Source organism: Juglans microcarpa x Juglans regia, chromosome 7D (genome assembly GCF_004785595.1).
Source record: "Juglans microcarpa x Juglans regia isolate MS1-56 chromosome 7D, Jm3101_v1.0, whole genome shotgun sequence".
NCBI lineage: Eukaryota > Viridiplantae > Streptophyta > Magnoliopsida > Fagales > Juglandaceae > Juglans > Juglans microcarpa x Juglans regia.
In genome coordinates, this window is record NC_054606.1 from 22,666,549 (window position 1) to 22,686,654 (window position 20,106).

The 20,106-nt window shown below is 38.7% G+C and overlaps 1 protein-coding gene across 2 annotated transcripts in view; it reads right to left on the minus strand.

Annotated features, from left to right (window-relative positions):
• Positions 1-20,106, minus strand: part of LOC121238850 (protein CHROMATIN REMODELING 5) — a 48,327-nt gene that overhangs the window by 23,819 nt on the left and 4,402 nt on the right. For both annotated transcript variants that reach the window (XM_041135911.1, XM_041135912.1), the window contains exons 4-10: positions 19,634-20,071; positions 16,242-16,466; positions 16,020-16,103; positions 10,148-10,207; positions 9,933-10,036; positions 9,531-9,582; positions 3,054-3,117 (exon numbers count right to left, since the gene is read on the minus strand). In XM_041135911.1, coding sequence (XP_040991845.1) covers positions 3,054-3,117; positions 9,531-9,582; positions 9,933-10,036; positions 10,148-10,207; positions 16,020-16,103; positions 16,242-16,466; positions 19,634-20,071 — 1,027 coding nt within the window. The remainder of the gene's footprint in view (positions 1-3,053; positions 3,118-9,530; positions 9,583-9,932; positions 10,037-10,147; positions 10,208-16,019; positions 16,104-16,241; positions 16,467-19,633; positions 20,072-20,106) is intronic.

Sequence of the window (20,106 nt, forward strand, 5' to 3'; positions counted from 1 at the left end):
AATTATTGTGTTGTTTTATAATGTACGTGATAACGTATTAACGTGTAACACTTATGTTTTGTTTTATAATTAGATGGATTCTTCGTCGTCTCCGATTGATGTTGATGCATCAACACCAACCATTAACTTGGGAAATAATGTGAGGGAGACCCAGTCATCAAAACCCCCTAGTGCCCCTACTAGTACAACTTGTCCATTATCTAAGAAACGAAAAGGGAAGGATCCATCTATTGTTTGGGACCATTTTACGAAGGTGGAGGGTTATGCTATAGATGATCCAAAGTCTAAATGTAATTATTGTGGCAAGATGTATGCTTATCACTCAAAGAGGAATCGGACTTCAACAATGCAAAACCATTTGCCTTCATGTCTTAAAAATCCTCACAAACGTGGGTCTTTGGATAGGTACCAAAAAATATTAACAGGTGAGGCAATACCTGAGGAGAGGGTTGGAGAGAGTGATGGTATGTTAAGAAGTCTTGTAACCCACAAATATAGTCAAGATGTTGTGAGGTTGGCGATTGCAGAGATGGTAATTGTCGATGAGTTACCATTTAGAGTTGTTGAAAGACAGGGATTTAAGAAAGTGTGTTGGTCTTTTGAACCTCGGTTTAAAGTGCCATGTCGTGTCACAGTGGCAAGATATTGTATGAAATTATATGAAAGTGAAAAGGGAAAACTTAAAAAAGTGTTAAAAAATGGTGGCATGAGGATTTCATTGACGACCGATACTTGGACATCAATACAGAATTTGAATTATGTGTCAAACTGCACACTTCATTGATAAAGATTGGAAATTGCAGAAAAAAAATCATTAACTTTTGTTTAATCCCTAATCATCGAGGAGAAACTATTGAGAGATATGTTGAGTCATGCTTGTATGATTAGAGCATTGATAGAATATTTACTGTGACTATTGATAATACAAGTTCAAATGATACTGCAATTTCATATTTGAAATAGTTTTTGAGTGAGAATTTGTTGGGGGATAAGTATATGCACATGAGATGTACTCATATATTGAATCTTATTGTGAATGGGGGTTTGAAAGAGTGCAATGACGCCATCACAATGGTTAGAAATGCAGTTAGATATGTGCGTTCATCTCCCGCAAGATTAGACAAGTTTAAGAGATGTGCAGAAAAAGAAAAAATTGATTGTAAGAAAATGTTGTGTCTTGATATACAGACACGATGGAACTCAACTTATATGATGTTGGAGGCGGCTAAGAAGTTTGAGAAGGCTTTCAGGCGGATGGAGAGTGAGGATTATAATTACCTCTTACTTTGATGATGGCCTTGGGTCTGGGCACATGGGGCCTCCTAAAGCTAGGGAGTGGGAGACAGTGAGGGTTTTTGTTAAATTTTTTAATATGTTTTATGATGCCACTAATAGATTTTTTGGGTCTTTATATGTGACAGCCAACACCAATTTTCTGGAGATTTGTGATCTCCAAAATGAGTTGATGGAGTTGAGCGAGAGTCCTAATAGTTGCTTGAGGAGTATGGCCATAAATATGAGAACAAAGTATGATAAGTATTAGGGGTCATTAGACAGGCTGAACTTGTTTATGTTAATTGCAGTTGTGCTTAATCCACGAAGCAAGTTAGGACTTCTTACTTTCCACTTGAGGAAAGTTCATGATGAGTTTCGTGCTGAGGAGTTGTTATCGAGTGTAAAACAGGTATTGAAAGATTTGTATGCATAATATAATGCGGAATTCGGCTCCATCACGAGTACCCAAGAACATGTGCCCCCTCCGACATCTAGAACTATGAATGATGGTGATGGCAAGCGTGAGACCAAATGGTTCTACAAGTGGTATAAAGCATCTTCCGCCATGGGATCTAATATTGCCAAAACAGAAGCAGATAGAAATTTATCAGATGGTTGTGAGGCACTCTCCACATCGTTTGACTTGTTGACTTGGTGGAAAATTAATGAGGCTAACGATTCTATACTCGCGAGGATTGCACGAGACTTATTGGTCATGCCTGTTTCCACGGTTGCGTCCAAGTCAGCATTTAGTACGGGAGGTCGTGTGCTTGACCCTTTTCGGAGTTCATTCGCTCCGAGAACCATTGAGGCATTGATTTGTATTCAAAATTGGTTAAGACATCCGGCAACAACCATTGATATCCGGGAGGCTATGGATAATGTGGAAAGCTTCATAGTAGAATCAGGTAATATTTTCTTTATTTTCATTGTAATTTAATTTTAGTATTTTTTATAAAACAAATTCACTAACATTTGATATTTTATTCTTGTTATTAATATTTATTAATGTTTGTATATAGAGTTGAGCACACAATCAAACGTGACAAGTATTGAAGATTGAAGGTTGACGGCTTGAAGTTGAAGTAGCAAGTAGCAACTATCCAATTTGTTGTCATTTAATTATGTTATATTTTTTAGTTGCATTTTGCTATGCTTAAGACAATTTGTTTTTGTTTTTGTTTTTTTTAATATGTATTAAGTAATACTAAACATCTAGTGAAGTTATGTTTATTTTTTTTAATTATGTAATAAGTAGTAAGTAATAATTAATATAGTTAGTTAGTAATTGTAGAAAGTTATAAATGACATTACTATTAAAATTTAAAATGAAATCAACTCAAAAAAAGCTCAAAAAGAACTTGGATAATGAAATGAGGAAAAAAAAAAGCCCAAAATATTTGTTGAATTGGCCCAATTGGGATAGAACAAAGGCCCAAAAAAGGGCCCAAGAAAAAGCCCAAACCGACCGGAAACAGGCCGGTTTCAGCCCTTAACACCAGTCGGTTTCGATCGGTTTTTATCCTCAAAGAATGCAAGTCAGTCGGTTTAGGTTTCATGAGAAAACCGAACCGATAAAGTAGGTTTTCAGGCCTAAGTCAAAATATTGATCTAGTGCGAAGCAAAATAGTGCAACTCTAACATAACACCACAAAAGGAGTAACTTAAAGCTAACTGTATTCCAAAATACTATAAGTGTAACCAAATATGTTAATCTAATGGATTATGTTTAACACATGTATACAAAGACCCAAAAATATACTAAAAAATAAACTAACCTTTGCTCTTCTTGCGCTGGAAATCGACCATTTTTCCTTGTAGAGCCAGTGCAGCTTCACGAGCCTGCTCACACAAGCAAAATTATGAACCATTATTTGATGTGAAACGCATAATTTATGTGTTTGGGTGCCCGTGCAGTTGTACACATTTGACGTGGTAAAAACAAAGCTTAAACTTCATCTCTCAAAAAGAAGAAAAAAACAAAGCTTAAACTTCAAGGTTAAAACTCACAAGAGAGCAATGAGTAACACTTAGGCCTCGTTTGTTTTCACAACTCCTCTCAACTCATTTCATCTAATCATGACAACTTTCTCAAATTCCCACACAAAATAAAATAAACAATTCAACTTTTTCAAATCTCAAAACAAAAATAATATTAAAAAAATATATTCTAACAATATTTTATTCAACTTTTAACTTTAATCTTAACTCATCTCATTTCATCTCATCTACGAAAACAAACGAGGCCTTAGAAGGGAAGAGAAAAGTGGGAAGAATACACAAAAAATATCAATTGGCATGTGGGTCAGGCATTGGGAAAAGAGTTGGGGGATATTCTTTACTGCCAATTTCTTATCTTCCCTTGAAATATTTGGGTATACCTTTAGGTTCTCCGTTTTAATCAAGGGCAGTTTGCAATGGGGATAGAAAAAGGTTGGTGACTTGGAAGACCTCGATATGAAAAAGGACGAACACTCACATAGGTCAAAAGAATGGTAACTAGTCCCTGAACTTATTTTTACCATGCCTGCAGGTATGCAAATAAATTGGAAAAACTATAGCGCGACTTTTTTTTAATAAATAAAATGGTTTTATAAATGAGCAAAAAGGTGTTTTCTAAATACAGGATGCATACAATATATACACATAGTTAGAATGAAACAAAGAGATCCATCTCCAATCATGTTCTGCTCTAATAATTTCACTTCTCATTGATTGGAGCCGTCCAAAATCAGTAAAGTGTCTGCCACCGAAGCATCCTTAGCCCGGGCAATAGTGAAAACAACCGGTAAAGCCTACTTAAGGGGTTGATTGCCACACCACAAATCATTCGAAACTTTATCTTAAAGGCATTTCTTTTTTTTATGACGTGGAATCTTGGAAACCATGCAAACGCAACATGTCTTTAAACTGAATAAACTCCAATCGTGCAATGCATCCCTATCACACAGATCAAGTAAATCATATCAGCTTTATACTGATAGGACGAGGCCCCTAGAAATTGTTTGCACCCAAGGGTTCAAACCTTAGACCTAGAGGGCACATACCACCAAGACCAAGGCCCTTACCACTTGAACCAACCCCTAGGGACTTCAAGCCATTTCCCACCTTATATCTAGTGAATATCGAGAACTATCTCCCCAACCCCTTCGAATATTCTTCCAGAATCCAACCCCAAATGTCGCATTAATCTCATTAGAGTACCAATCCCCCAATTAACTACCATATTTCATTCCTACCACTTTCCTCCACAAACTCTCCATTCCCATAGCCCCATAACGACATCCAAACAAAGAACTTCCAAAGGATTCATTTTCTACATCCCAAACCTCTATCTAGTATTGGGGATAGAGGTTTGGGCATCAAATCTTGGCTTGACTCAGATGGGGAAATTCTCGTTCTCCACGCCAGATAAAAAATCCTTTTGTAATCTTTCAACAACGTTAGCTATGTTGGCTAGATGGGGAAACAAGGGCAAACGTGTGTAACTTTGACCAACTTTGGACTTATTTGGCTTCTAGGGGAGCTTCAAGCGGAGGTCTTTTAATGTGGGATAAGAGAGTGGTGGAGGCGGTTGATAAGTGTATTGGGAATTTCTCGGTCGCTAGCTTATTTAAAAATGTTGAAGATGGGTGGGAGTGGGCTTTTGTAGGCACTTATGGACCAAATATGGATGGAGATAGGAGAAGACTTTAGGAGGAGTTGGCGGGTCTATCAAAACTCCTTGGCCATGGGAGTTCTCTGAGTTCATATTTGATTTGGACCTCATGAACCTTCCCCTTGTCGGGGGCGAGTTCACATGGTCAAATAGTCGGGGTTGGTCCAGACTAGACAAGTTCCTCGTCTCTCCATCATGGGAGGCTCACTTTCCGGAGTTGTGTCAAAAAAGATTGCCCCGAGTCTACTCAGACCATTTTTCTATCTTGTTAGACTGTGGAGTTGTTCATGGGGGACACCAGTATTTCAAGTTTGAAAATATGTTGCTAACAGCTGAGGGTTTTACAGAGAAGGTCCGTTCTTGGTGGTCTTCTTAGCAGTTCACAGGTACTCTCAGTTTCATTCTTACAGGTAAACTTAAGGCTTTGAAGCAAGATCTAAAGAAGTGGGACTTGGAAGTCTTTGGCAACATTGATGAGGAAGAGTCCAATTGTGACCGAACTGGAGAGGGTGTTGTTGATGGAGGAGACCTCGTGGCGCCAAAAATCCAGGGTACTTTGGTTAAAGGAAGGTGATAAATGTACAACATTCTTCCATAAAGTGGCTAATTCACATAGTCGTAACAATGCTATAGAGCCACTTCACTCAAGTACTCAAGTGCTCTCTTCCCCCTATGAATTAGAAAACCATGTTGTACATTATTATGAGAACCTCCTCAAGAAATCCGCTTGCTGGAGGCCGAAGCTTGATGTTTTGTTGTTTGAGTCTATTGACCAGCAGAGTGCGAGTTGATTGGAAAGATCTTTTGATGAAGATGAGATCCACAAGGTCATTTGCAGCATGGCGAAGGATAAAGCACCGGGTCAGGATGGTTTTTCGATGGGATTCTTTCAAGCTTGTTGGGATATTGTGAAATGTGATGTTATGCAGGTTTTCTTTGAATTTCACTCTTTCAAGAAATTTGAGAAATGCCCCAACGTGACGTTCATTGCCCTCATACCAAAGAAACAGGGGGCTACGACAGTTGAGGATTTCCGCCCCATAAGCCTTGTGAGTGGAGTGTACAAGATCATTTCGAAGGTTCTTGCAAATCGGCTAAGCTCGGCATTGGAACAAATTATTTCTAAGCCTCAAAATGCATTTGTTCAGAGAAGACAAATCCTTAATTCGGTCCTTATTGCCAATGAGTACTTGGATCATAAGCTGCAGGAGGGAGTTCCTGATATTCTATGCAAGCTTGAAATGGAAAGGCTTATGATCATGTGAATTGGAAATTTCTTTTATACTTGCTCGGGAGGTGTGGCTTTGGTGATAGGTGGATTTCATGGATTCGACATTGTGTCTCTACCGTTCGCTTCTCGGTATTAGTTAATGGCTCCCCTGCAGGATTTTTTAATAGTTCTCGTGAATTGAGGCAAGGGGACCCATTTTCTCCTCTACTTTTTGTTATCGTTATGGAGGCATTTGGTCGAATGGTGAAGACTGCTGTGGGTGGTGGTTTGTTATCTGGATTTTCGGTGGGTAAAGGTACTAATGGCTCTATCTTAATCTCACATCTCTTATTTGTAGATGATACTCTCCTTTTTTGTGAAGTGAATCATGGCCAGATTCAAAATTTACGAGCACTTTCGTTATGCTTTGAAGCCGTTTCGGGGCTAAAGTGAACCTTGGTAAGTCCGAGATGGTTGTAGTGGGTGTGGTGTCTAGTCTCAATAGCTTGGTGAGTCTGTTGGATTGTAAAGTGTCATCCTTGCCTATAAAATATTTGGGCCTTCCGTTGGGAGCGACTTTTAAGGCTAGAGCGATTTGAGATGGGGTTGTCGAGAAAGTAGAGAAAAGGTTGGCTAGTTGGAAACGGTTATATTTATCAAAAGGGGGTCATCTCACCTTAATTAAGAGCACGTTATCTAACCTCCCCACCTATTTCTTCTCTATGTTTCCTCTACCTACAGAGGTGGCGCCTAAGATTGAGAAATTATTTCGGGCATTTTTGTGGGGGGGAATAGGGGAGGAACCGAAAATCCATCTTGTTAAGTGGAAGAAAGTTTGTTCTCCAATTTTGAATGGTGGCTTGGGAGTGTGCAACTTGAGGATTTTCAATAAAGCTTTATTAGGGAAATGGATATGGAGGTACCGCTTGGAGGGGATTCACTGTGGAAAGAAATTATAGACTCTAGACACGGACGTACTTGGGGGGGCTTGTGCTCCAATGAAGTGAAGGGGAGTATGGCATGGGCTTATGGAAATTTATTAGCAGGGGATAGCAAAGTTTCGAAAACCATATCCGTTTTATGGCTGGAGAGGGCACCAGAATCAGGTTTTAGCATGATGTTTGGTGTGGAGATTGCGCTCTTGATAGGGCGTTTCCAGATCTCTTTCATATTGCAGCCAACAGGGATGCCTCCGTGGCGGATCTGAGGGAATTTTCTCATGGTTCTCACCAGTAGAATATCCTATTTAATAGGGATATTCATGATTGGGAACTGCACATTGTTTCAGAATTGTACATATTGTTGCTTTGGTTTTCTGCTATTGTACTTAATGGGAACAATGTTCATGATTTTTTGTCCTCAATCTATCGTTCCTAGAATGTATTTAGGTGTTCTTTTGTATACTTCCTGTGTACACAGGCTATGCCTATTTCATTCGTATCAATGAAATTTACCTTTTACTTATCAAATAAAAAAAAAAAAAACTTTGACCAAGTGCTCTTTATTAATTTGCCCTAAGCATGAAAGTCGTAAAACCTCATCAAGTCACCTTTTATTGCATCAAAATATGCTTGGAAAAAATAGCGTTGTATAACCATTCAGACCAAGGGTCTTGTCTCCATTCAAAGTCTTTACTACTTCATGCACCTCATCCTCAAAAGGTCTTTCCAACCAATTCGCTTCCTTTGCACCTAGAGATTCAAAATGCAATCCATCCAACTCATATTCTATTCATTCGTTTTGTTTTTAAAGTAAAACTTTTATTCTATTCAACCATTTGCATATAGTTTGTCTTCAACATAATGGGCAACAAGTTAGAAATTTTCAGGTTTTAATGAGACTTTACTAGGCAGGTGGTGATGCCATCAAGAGAAGAACAGGGTTAATCTTTGGGGAGGGTGGTTGATAAGAAATATGGGGTCTCCAAAGAGGTTACTGTTCTTAGAGCAGCCTATTTAGTTTATTGAAGAAAATTTGAGACTGGGGAAATATTTCCAAGTTTGATAGGTTCAAGCTAGGGGAAGGCACCGGAATTTGCTTGTTTCACCCTATTTTGTATGGTGATACTCTTCCAAACGAAAGTATTTTCTAAACTTCTTTCAGATTACATAAGATAAAGATGCAACAGTGACAACATATGAACTTGTCTACTTGAAAATAACATTGGAAGCCAAGATTTCTAGTAGTGGGAGAAGATAAAGATGTAATAAGGAACTTATCAAAAGAGAGAAAGAAAAAGATGAAACAAGGAAGTAGAATATATCTTTTTAAAGTTGTTTTTGTTTTGGTTTTTGTAAAAGTTTTGGTTAGGTTTTTTACATTTTACTGAACTCTAGATAAATAATCAGATAAAAAGTTGAAACGGATCATTTATTTTTTAATTTAATTTTGGACAGAAGTTGAAATTTTTCTGAAAAGCCAGTTAATCAAACATGGTTGTAGACTCTAGTTTTTTTTACTTGCACACATCCACTTTATTAGGGTTGTGCCTTTTATCGAACTTTTTAAATGAAATCTATTACCTTACGAAAACAAAGAAAAGATCAAGTTAAAATGTTTCAAAACCGTAACTTCAGTTATGGATGGACCAAAAACCACGAATCTGATGACCAGATAATTAATTTTTCGTTATATAGTTGACCACCAGAGTATTTGAAAGACAAAGGCACCCCTACAGGCAATCTTCTTTGTATGGATGGCGTCCTTAGGGAAAATCCTCACACCAGACAACTGGTGGAAGCATCGAATCATTTTCATGGATTGGTGTGTGCGCAAAAATGCATGGAGAGTCCATTGATCATCTACTACTTCATTGTGAGATTGCCATGACCTTGTAGAATGAATTCTTTGCTCGGGTGGGATCGGCTTGGGTGATGCCAAGAACAGTAATTGATCTCCGAGCTTCTTGAAGAAAGAGGCCTTCAGGGCAACTTTTAGATTGCAACAATATGAAAGATGGTCTCAATATGTCTATGGTGATCTATTTTGAGAGATGAACAAAAAAAGTTTCGAAAATCAAGAGCGATCAGGGAATAAGCTTAGAAATTTCTTTTTCAATACTTGACTCTATTGGTCAACTGTAATTGATTTTAATGGCACAAGTTTTCATGAATTTCTTGTATTACTAAACTAGCATGCATAAGTGATGCTCTTGCATATGTCCCATATACTTGCGCTCTTTCCTATTCTTATGATCAATAAAATATACCAAAAGCTAATTTCAATTCAACTTGGGAATAATATATTGCGATCAAGGCATGGGCACTGCTTGTTCCCTCTACAATTAGAAGGCTACACAAAGAAAATAAGCTAATGGATATGTTGAAGATATAACCTTTTGCAGTCATCACAAATTAAATCTAGAAAGAGGATTAGAACACATGATACCTTGTACTCATCAATAGCGTCTTGAGCAAATGCAATATCTACATCCTTCTCCCTAAAACAAAATATAAATTTGAAGTATAAGCATCTCCAGTTTTAATAATCTCAATAAAAACGAACAACCCAATCTCATTCAATACATTTTTTGTTTAATAGGTAAGCTCTACACACACCCAATAGACCTAAAACGCAGAATTACACCCTCTGCCCCATTCATAAGGGGGGAGGAGACCACTTGAGCTACAGCTTATTGGCCAACGTAGCAGACTAGACACCAATATAAATGCTGTTGATACACCCTCCATCATATTTAAAATGAGTAAATAGAGGCCATGATAAGCAAGGAAAAGCAGTAAACATAGCACCAGGAAGACACTCACTACACAGATTTCTAGTCTAGATTACCATGTTGCTTCAGCATAAGATAGTCCCTGCCACTTGACTAAATACTCTGGTATCACATTGCCAGAACTATCTTTATTGATTCGGTCAGCAAATATTCTCTCCACCTGAAAATGCATAAGCCAAACCAATTACAAATCCCTCAAATTGAAAAAAATAAATATTTACCAGAGCAATGAAAGGAAGGAAGAAAAAAGATCCAAATCAGGAAAAGAAACCTGACTGTTCTGCTTGATGAGATCTAAGTCCATTTCCTTGCTCACGTCATTTACCTCAATCTAACAGGTATATACAGAACCAGAAAAAGAAAGGATAAATGAGCTACCTAACACAAATGAAATTGTTATTCTGAATGTAAACCTCATTAGGATAAAGAAACCGAAATATAACTTGAAGATTCAAACAAAAGGAAAAAGCATATTCATAAAAAGAAGCATGTCCGTTCCTTATTATTGCTAGAGAAACAACCTAGGCGAAAGAAAACTGAATATGACATTTTTATGGATAGAATATGACATAAATATGGAAAACACTCACATCAGGATCATACAATGACAAGGAACCAATTATGAAAAGAACTGATGAAGCTACTATCATGCAAAATGTCTCAGTTCTTCTACTCCTAATAACAATAAATTAACTCACAAGATAATCCATTCCCAGCTTTCTATAACGTAAGCAGAATTTTTCTTTAGTCTTTCCAATTGTAGCATCCCAATGTAGATGATTCCATTTTGGAGCATATCCAATCCCATAAAAGAGAAACTAAAAAATAATAAATCTTAGCACAGAAAACAACCTCAATCTAAGAGGTAAGTTTTTCCCAGGTGAAAAACACAACACAGGGAGCTACAAATCTTATGTAATAAACCTAAAAATATTTTTTGATAAGTAAGAAGAAATTTGATTGATATAAAAATAGGCATATCCCAGGTACACCAGAAATATACATGTGAGTACACCAAATTAAGAACTAGAAACTGTTACAAGAAAATCATGGAAGCTAAGACCATTTAAATCTAAAGCAATGGCCCACATAAACAAAGTCTTCCAGAATTAACTCCTAAACTCCCATCTTAAGAGCCGTATCTCCCACCCACACATCATGCCAAAAGCTGATACTACTGCCCTCCCCTAAACACAGCCTAGTATTACTAGAAAAAGGCCCCCACCCTTTCCGTATATACTTCCATAATCCCACACCATATGCCCCTTGCACTCCCATACTTCGCATCAATCACCCCTTTCCATAAGTCTTCCCTCTCGTGATTATAACGCCATAACCATTTCCCTAATAGAGCCTTATTAAAGGCCCTCACATAACGGACCCCTAAGCCACCATCACTCACAGGAGTACACACTTTATCTCATCCAACAAGATGAAATTTAAACCCATCACCTAGTCCACTCCACAGGAAATCTCGTTGGAGTTTCTCAATCTAGAAGCAATGCTCACTGGAAGGGGAAATAAAGACAAGAAATATGTGGAAAGGTTGGATAGAGTGCTTTTAATAAGTGTGCTCCACCCCCCTTTCGATAAGTACAACTTTTTCCACCCGACCAGCCTACGCTCTAATTTCTCCAACACCTCCTCCCAAATTGTCTTAACTTTAAAAGTTACTCCCAACAGAAGACCAAGGTACTTCAACGGCAGCGAAGAGACCACAAATCCCAATATGTTCGCCAACCCCCTAATATTTCTTACATCACCCACTGCAACCATCTCCGTTTTAGCAAAATTTATCTTTAGCCTGGATACCACTTCAAAACAAAGTAAGATAGTCTTCAAAGATTGAACATGTCCTGCATTATCCTCACAAAACAGCAACGTATTATTTGCAAACAAGAGATGAGAAATAATGATAGAGCCATGTTGGATAGGCCCCGCTGAAAATCCAAAAAAAAAACCACCCTCTACGACAACCAAAACCATTCTACTTGGAGCCTCCATCATAAGGACAAATAAGAGTGGTGATAGTGGATCACCTTGTCTTAGCCCCGCAAACTATTAAAGAAACCCACAGGATCACCATTTACCAAAACCGAAAAGCAAGTTGTTAACACACAATGCCTCATCCACCCCCTCCATCTTTCCCCAAAACCACATCGACACAGAAAATAAAACAGAAAATTCCAGTTGACGTGGTCATAGGCCTTCTCCATGTCCAGTTTACATAAAATACCCAGCACTCCCGACTTAAGATTGCTATCTAAACACTCATTAGCTATAAGAACCGAATCCAATATTTGTCTACCTCTCACAAAGGCATTTTGAGACTTAGAAATAATCTTATCCATTACTGAGCTCATCCTATTGGCAAGTACTTTGGAGAGTATCTAGTACACACTGACCACAAGATTAATAGGCCTGAAATCTTGCACCTCTATTGCTCCAACCTTTTTAGGGACAAGTACAATAAAAGTAGAATTTAAGCTTTTCTCAAATTTTTCAAAAGAGAAAAATTCCTGAAAAACTTGCATAACATCCTCTCTCACCACCTCCCAACAAGTCTGAAAAAATGCCCTAGTAAGGCCTGAAGCTTTATCCTTATTCATTTTTCTGATTACTAGTCGAGCCTCCTCCTCCTCAAATGGTCTCACCAACCAAGCCATACTATGTTGATCTATGACCTTAGAAGCTAGATCATCTACGGTAGGCCTCCATGCATAAGGTTCCGACAACAATTGTTCAAAATGTCCAGCAACATGATCTTTTATTACTGCTTGATCTGAAGATAAACCGTCATCTATGGTCATGGACTCTATGGCATTAAACCTCCTATGTGAGTTTGCAACTAGATGAAAAAACTTTGTACATTTGTCCCCCTCCCTAAGCCACAATGCCCTTGACTTTTGTCTCCACGAAATCTCCTCCATTAGAATCAACCTTTCTAACTCTGAGACTACTTGACCTTTGCGATTATTCTCATCTTCTACACCTTCCAAGCTTTGTAATTCTTGGAGGAGATTCTTTTTCTGTAATGCTACATTACCAAATACCTGTTCATTCCATGTCTTCAAATCCATCTTCAAAGCTTTCAATTTTCCAGCCAATACCTTTCTAAGAGTGCCTTGTAATTGTTATGAGTTCCACCAATGCCTAACCAATTCCACAAACTCCTCCATTTTAACCACATATTCTCAAATTTGAACTGCCTTCTACCCCCTGGAATTCCTCCACAATCTAACATTATGGGAAAGTGATCAGAGCATATCTGAGGAAGTCTTTTCTGACATAAATCTGGAAATTGCATTTCCCATGAAGGACATATGAGGAATCTGTCCAGTCTTGACCAAGCTTGGTTATTAGATCAAATATATTCACCTCCCATGAAAGGTAAGTCCATGAGTTCTAGCTCGAATATGAGATCCAAAAATTCCAGCATAGCATGATTTTGTTGCCCCTCCCTCGATCTTTAGCTGGGAAATCTTGTCACATTAAAATCTCCACCAATGCACCATGGAACCTCCCACCAAGTACAAAAGCCTGCAAGCTCATCCCAAAGCATCCGCCGCTCGGAATCCAAATTAGGGTCATAAACCCCAGCAAAAGCACATACAAAACTATCTTCATAATTTTTAAAAGAACACCCCACCGAATATTCTCCCACAAATTCATCATTGTTCTCCACCACCCTTTTATCCCACATAACCAAAACTCCACCCGAAGCCCCTTTCGAAGGTAAGTAGGACCATCCCACATCCCACATACTGGCAACTCCATATACTCCTTATAGTTCTTCTTGTTATAAGCTTCAACTTAGTTTCCTGCAAACAAATAATGTTCATCTTCCATTGTCTCAACAAAGATCTTATTTGGAGGTGTTTGTTGATCTCATTCAACCCCCTAACATTCCAAATTAAAATTCTGGCTTCATTTATCAACTATTTCAGCCCTCCCTTTGTTCCTACCACGGCTTGCACTCCCCTCCTTACCATCATAATTGATAGGCCAATTTAGCCGCTTCAACTCCCTATTTCTTTTTGCCCCTGCTCCTTGCTGATAATGGCCTACCTCAATGGCTACTAACAGTGCCGTAAATTGATCTGCATAGCCCTCACACGAAATCCTCACACAACTCTGCAATTCCTCCACCTTTTTCATTACCCAATCAGGAGGTAGAGGAGGCATAATATTTATTGGAGAAGGGTCCTCCCCTGAAGGCTCCTCACCCTCTGATCTAGAAGGCTCAAAAAGGATCAAAGATCCTTCCCCTTCCACCTCCCCCCTCTCCATCTCATTCCCACTCTCCAAAACTACCATATCTTCAACAACAACCGACTCCTCTCCCTCCATCGGCACGTTCTATGACTGCCTAGCCCTTATCGACATGTTCTGTGGCAGCCCAAGACTCGTCAACGTGTTATGTGGCTCGCTCTGTGCAATGACAAGACTTTTTTCACCGACGTATACCATCCCTTCACCTCCTACGTTATTCCCCCTAACTTCCCTCTCTTCAATTTTCGGCACCTAAAAAGCCACCACAGACACAATCGGTTTGCAAACCATAATTTCTCCCTCTTCCTCCTCTGACGACAGCACCAGCTCCGAGACACTACCAGATGACTCAACAAGGACCCGCGACAATTTCTATGCGAGTGGTGGCGCCGTCAAGTCAAGAGTCGGCGTCGTCGTGCTATACCCCCCCCCCCCCCCCCCCCGAGCCTCCCGATACGCCGAAACTCTCGTTTCGGACCTTAGGCTTCCATACCCATTTCTGGCCTTTCACCAAGCCCGGCCCTCCAACGAGCCCAACCCACTAACCCTCCATCAAACCCATCCCCCTATAAGACCATCCAACGAGCCCATCCCCTTGGCCCAAGCCCATTGCCACTCCCTTTACTCCCTCAACGCACCATTTCGACCCCAACCCTTTAACCTCCACAACTCACCGTATCAAACCCTCCCCTTTATCCTCCTCTACATACCGTATCAGACCAAATATATTGCTCTGTAACTTAACAACTTGAGATTGCATCTCTGACAGAGCCCAAAGTATAGTTTCCTTTTTAAGGCCAACAACTCCCCTATCATCATCCCCACTACACTACGCCCCTGTAGAGACTGCGACACCACCTCGCATGCTAGGGCTAGCAACAGGTCCTCGAGCACAGTCTGTCCTTGGTTTCTGCAGAGCCTCCATATATGACCGCTTCGAAGGTTGAGCTGTCGTCATCACTAGTGGTGCCAACCCAGCAAAATGGCCTTCTCTACCAACCTCCCTCAAAACCTCCACCAATTTTCTCCACCCCCTCCCATCTCTGCCTTCAGGAATGAGAATACAATTTCGTCGACTCCCCTATTTGTATTCCACCAAAGCCATAAACGCCCCTTGGGAGTTGGAACACCTTTGTGCTATGAAGCCCCTGTCTCCTTCTCGGTGAGCTGTATAAAACTCCCTTCTCCCCACCTTCAAGCAATCCTCCAACGCTTTAGAGAACCCCATGCTGTGGCTAACTCCAAGCGAAGGTTTTTCACCAACTTCCACTCCCTTTCAGTAATGTGCACCATCGTCCATCTCTTACGACCTCAAAAGCCTTAAGATCAATAATAACAGCATTCAACATACCCATATCCCTTCCGATACTTGCAAGAATCACTCACTCAAGCTCCCATGAACAACATCTCCAGCCAACTAACGAAAAAATGAAAAAGTGTACGGAGAGGGAATAGGGAGGAGAGAGAAAAAGGTTAGAGATGATTTTAAATAATTTATATATATATAAATAATTAAGATGAAATTGCATGAGAAAATAATTATCTTAGGTTGTAAAGATTTATAGAGAGAGACATATTCATTTAGGGAAAAAGTCAAATTCACAGAGAGCATACACCGTTTCAGAAATTGCTGTGTTTCTCACTGTCACTGGATAAACTCTAATGTCATTAAGAAAACAGCCAAAGATGCTCATGTATTACATATTGCTCACATGACACATTAGTTTGCCCATTTCGTTTCAGGGAAACGAGTCAGTTCAATGCCAACATTCTAAGCACATGATTATAATTAATCTTAGAATGCAAATAAGACAGAACCAGAAAGCATTCTCTCTAAAAAGAACTCAGATAGAGGCAAAAGGCAATATTACCTCTTCGCGTGAGAATGTCTTCCTGTACCGAACATCCTCCATCACTTTTTTCGTGTAGTTTAAAACCTTCTTAAAACCACTAAGCTGAGGACCCACATAGACAAAACCACAAAGCTACATATGTGAGGAAAAATTGAAAACACAGTGCAGCAAACAAAAAACGCCATCCATAAATTTCTCAGCCAATGGGACAAAAAAAACCAAAGAAAAGAAAAGGTATACATGTTGTAGCTCAGAGAATGACTTCCACTGACAGTGCAAATGTGATTGACCTTTCCATTTTATCAAGAATTCCGTCTCATTCCAATCTTGCTCAGTCTCATACAACTGGCTTAACAAAACAGGCTCTGTCGATCTATTGTTCCTAGCAGCATCTTCGGCCATACCCTTTGGCTGATGCCATAGTACCTTCTCAATGGAGTCACCATCTTCTTCTTCAATTTCCTCCTAAAAGATATAATTCAAAAATGGAAGATGTTACCATATCACACAAAAAAAAAAAAACATATGAAATAATTCCAAAGAAAATTTCTGAGTGAACTTTTTTTTATAAGTAAATTTCTGAGTGAACTACCGTATATAAATCAAACTAACAAATGCACACCCAACAGAAAATAATATCATAAGAGAAGAGTCTCGGATTTAATCAATAAACAATGGCACTTCACTAATGAGTGCAAAATACAGAACTAAAATTTCCACTCCAAATAATTTCCCATCAATATCCTTGAAATCTTACTTTGTTGGCAAGGTACCTTCCAAGCATTTCAAATTTCAAATTTCAGCCCGACCACAAGAAAAGATAAGCCCACAAATATATGTGGAATAACTACAAGAATAGAATGAGCAGGTAAAGAGATTTTAAATGGTACACAAGAGCTTTGAAAGTCTAAACATAGAAACCAAGGCTAGTTTATACTAATCCGAACTATTTCCAGAAAGCAGAAGACACTAGTCAGATTAGTAGACCTCCAATAATAATGGTCTATATATTACTTCTTCTGACAACTAAGCTATTTCAGAAACCAGGTTGGATCTGTGATTCATCAGCATTTCTTCCATTTGATAAAATCTAATGCTAATAAAACGTCTTATATTCGTTAATTGAAAAAAAAAATTATTAGTAAATGGAGAAAAAAATAATAATAATTTGACCACTTCTCAGCTAGAAATGCATATCCAACATCTATCCTTCGCTAATTTTATATGTGAATTCCTTTCCATACATTTATTCCAACTAAAGGGTACTTACAGTGGTTATAAAACCCAATTCAGCTGTATCCAGTGCATTCTCATGTCCAGCACATTTCCATTCCTACACAATACTCTTAACACATCATGCCCATTAACCATACCCCATTCTCACTATTTTTTTACAACAAGCTAAACAAGACCCTAAGCAAAGGGCTTCATATGCGGAGGCATTTCAAATTGCCAAATCATCCAAGAAAGGAGAAAAGAGCTAATATTGCACCGCTATTGTACCAACCCAAGTAAGGTACAAGCCACAACTGGGCACATACTCCAAAAGTCTATATGTTACAGTTGGAACCACTTGCAATCATTATAAAGGTAAATAACCTCTCATTCTCAAGTAATGTGAGATCTCATTTATCACCTTTTTATACTCAATATGTGGGGTTACAATCAACCCCCTTAAATCCCTAACATCCTCGTCAGGTCATTCCATCATACATAGCACAGCTCAAGTCTCACACCTCTGATTGAGATTGGCTCTGATACCAATTGTAACAACCCAAGAAAGCTCAAGTTACATCTAGGCCTGTACTCCAAAAAGACTAGTCAATGTTACAATCGGAACCTCTTGGAATCAATATAAAGAATAGGAGCTTCTCCTTCCCAAGCAATGTGAGATCTCTCATTCACCACCTTTTTATACTAGATTTAAGGTATTAAACCTATAGGCAAGAGAAAGTTTGCAAAAGTAGTTGAATGACAAAGTATGCACAAGTTTGTCCGTTTTCTTTCTTTAGGACATAACTGTGGACTATTCACTCAGCACAGCCTTCATATAATCCATAGTCAAACACCAACTCGCATATATTCAAGGCTACTCAAATCTGTTTAACCTTGCCACATCAATCCCTCATCTATTATCAATGGATCCATCTCAGACTCTATTTTCAAAGTTGATAACGCTCACTGTATGCTCAGAAAAATCCACCAGCACAAATTAAAACCTGATCCAAAGCGCAAATGCTAGCATGACCACTGATGGTAATTAAGATGAAGGCTGTGCTGAGTGAATAGTCCACTCAGGGAGACCAAAGTACACAAGGAGTATGGATTAGAAACATATTTTTTCTATACATAGAAACATCATATTACAAAGAATAAGAAAATAAAATAAATCTGGAAAAAAAGGTTGGAGGGACTTAAGATAAGCTGCCATCCAACAGTATAGAGATCTAAGGAATAATTCCTTTAGCTCCCCCTTATTCTTCTTGCATTCTCGAAGCAGCAACAATTCCACTCCCTCCAAATACACCACGACGGGCAAATTAAGATCATTTCCACAAAGTCACACTTTGTAAGCTACCAAACCTACCATTCCAACAATGAAATAGATCCACCACCAGTCAAAGTATGATCCAACTCAACCCAGATAGGCACAATACCGTTTACCAAATAGTACTAGCCATCTCACAACATAACAAGTGGTCCATTGTTTCTCCAACCCTCTTACACATATAACACCAATTTATGACTGTAATCTGTCATCTACGTAGATTGTCTAGCATGAGAATTTTCCTTAAAGCCACCTCCCATGCAAATATCACTGCTCTAAGGGCCCTGCACCGCCAAATCTGTTGTCTCCAAATGTTCTTTCATGCAAATATTTAACACTTCCTCGTCAAATGTGCTAGAGCACTAACAATCTATCAATAGTTTTTTCTCTACTTCATTTCACGCGACTTCTAATTTTAAATCTTTCATGGAAACACGTCCAGATTTGCCAGCACTATTTTGCAACAAAATTAAGCACTAGCCCCCATACCTCAGCAAAAATCAAAACATAACTACACATGTAGGCATTTTTTTATCATAAAAAAGAGAGGACCCATGCATGGAGTACAAACAAAACATGACAAATCTACTTTTCATTATTGAAATACTGAAAACCAAATTACTACTTCATTGAATCAAACTTCTGCTAGGAATTATGATGTAATCTTCCAATGCAAAGTAACAATTTGATTAGCAGCTAAAGAGTAAAAAGAACATCCTAAAGAAAATCACACAGCAACAAGAATTCTTAGGTAATAACCCACTCCCCTTTAAACCCCCAGAAAAGGGGGGAATATAGAGGCATATGCCTATAAGATACTGTGCTCAGCCCATAACAAATCTTGGCATGCTTACAATTATTTTAGCTTTCATTAATGTCAGATACAAACTGGGTTGCCATAAGAAAGAGCCCTACAAGCTATGCTACTCCTAAACTGCCCAGCTAATTGTCTAAAATTTAACCCATGTAAACAATTCAAAATTTAGATCAAACACATCAAGTAAAATAATATAAACATAAGGGAAAGCACGAACAGAGGTCAAATGAATACATGGATTTTAACAATACAATAAGTAGATCACACCTTTTGGGACTTTTTCTTCTTGCCTTCATCAACTTCTTCACTTTCTTCACTTTCAACATATGATACCTTTCGAACGGACCTACTAGAAGTCCGGATCTCACTGTTGCGTCCAGATGTTTTTGTTGACACAGTGGACTGCCCACCATTTTTGCGTAGATTTACACCTCTCCTGGTCATGTTTTTAAAATCCTCATCACTCTCACTGTCAGAGTCATCTGCTGATGACTCTTCCTCTTCCAATGACGATTTCACTCTTCTTTGTCGATTAGATGCACGATATGATATTCGTTCTGTAGTGGACCTTACATTGCGTACACTTTTATCTTGCTGTCTACCCTTAGATTTCTTTGCATTAAAGGAATCATCTTCATTTGACACTTCTAGATCATCAATGCTGTCATCCTCCTCATCAGAATCTTCACCATCCCAATCTTTATCCTATATAATCAAAATATAAGTTACTAAGTCTGCAG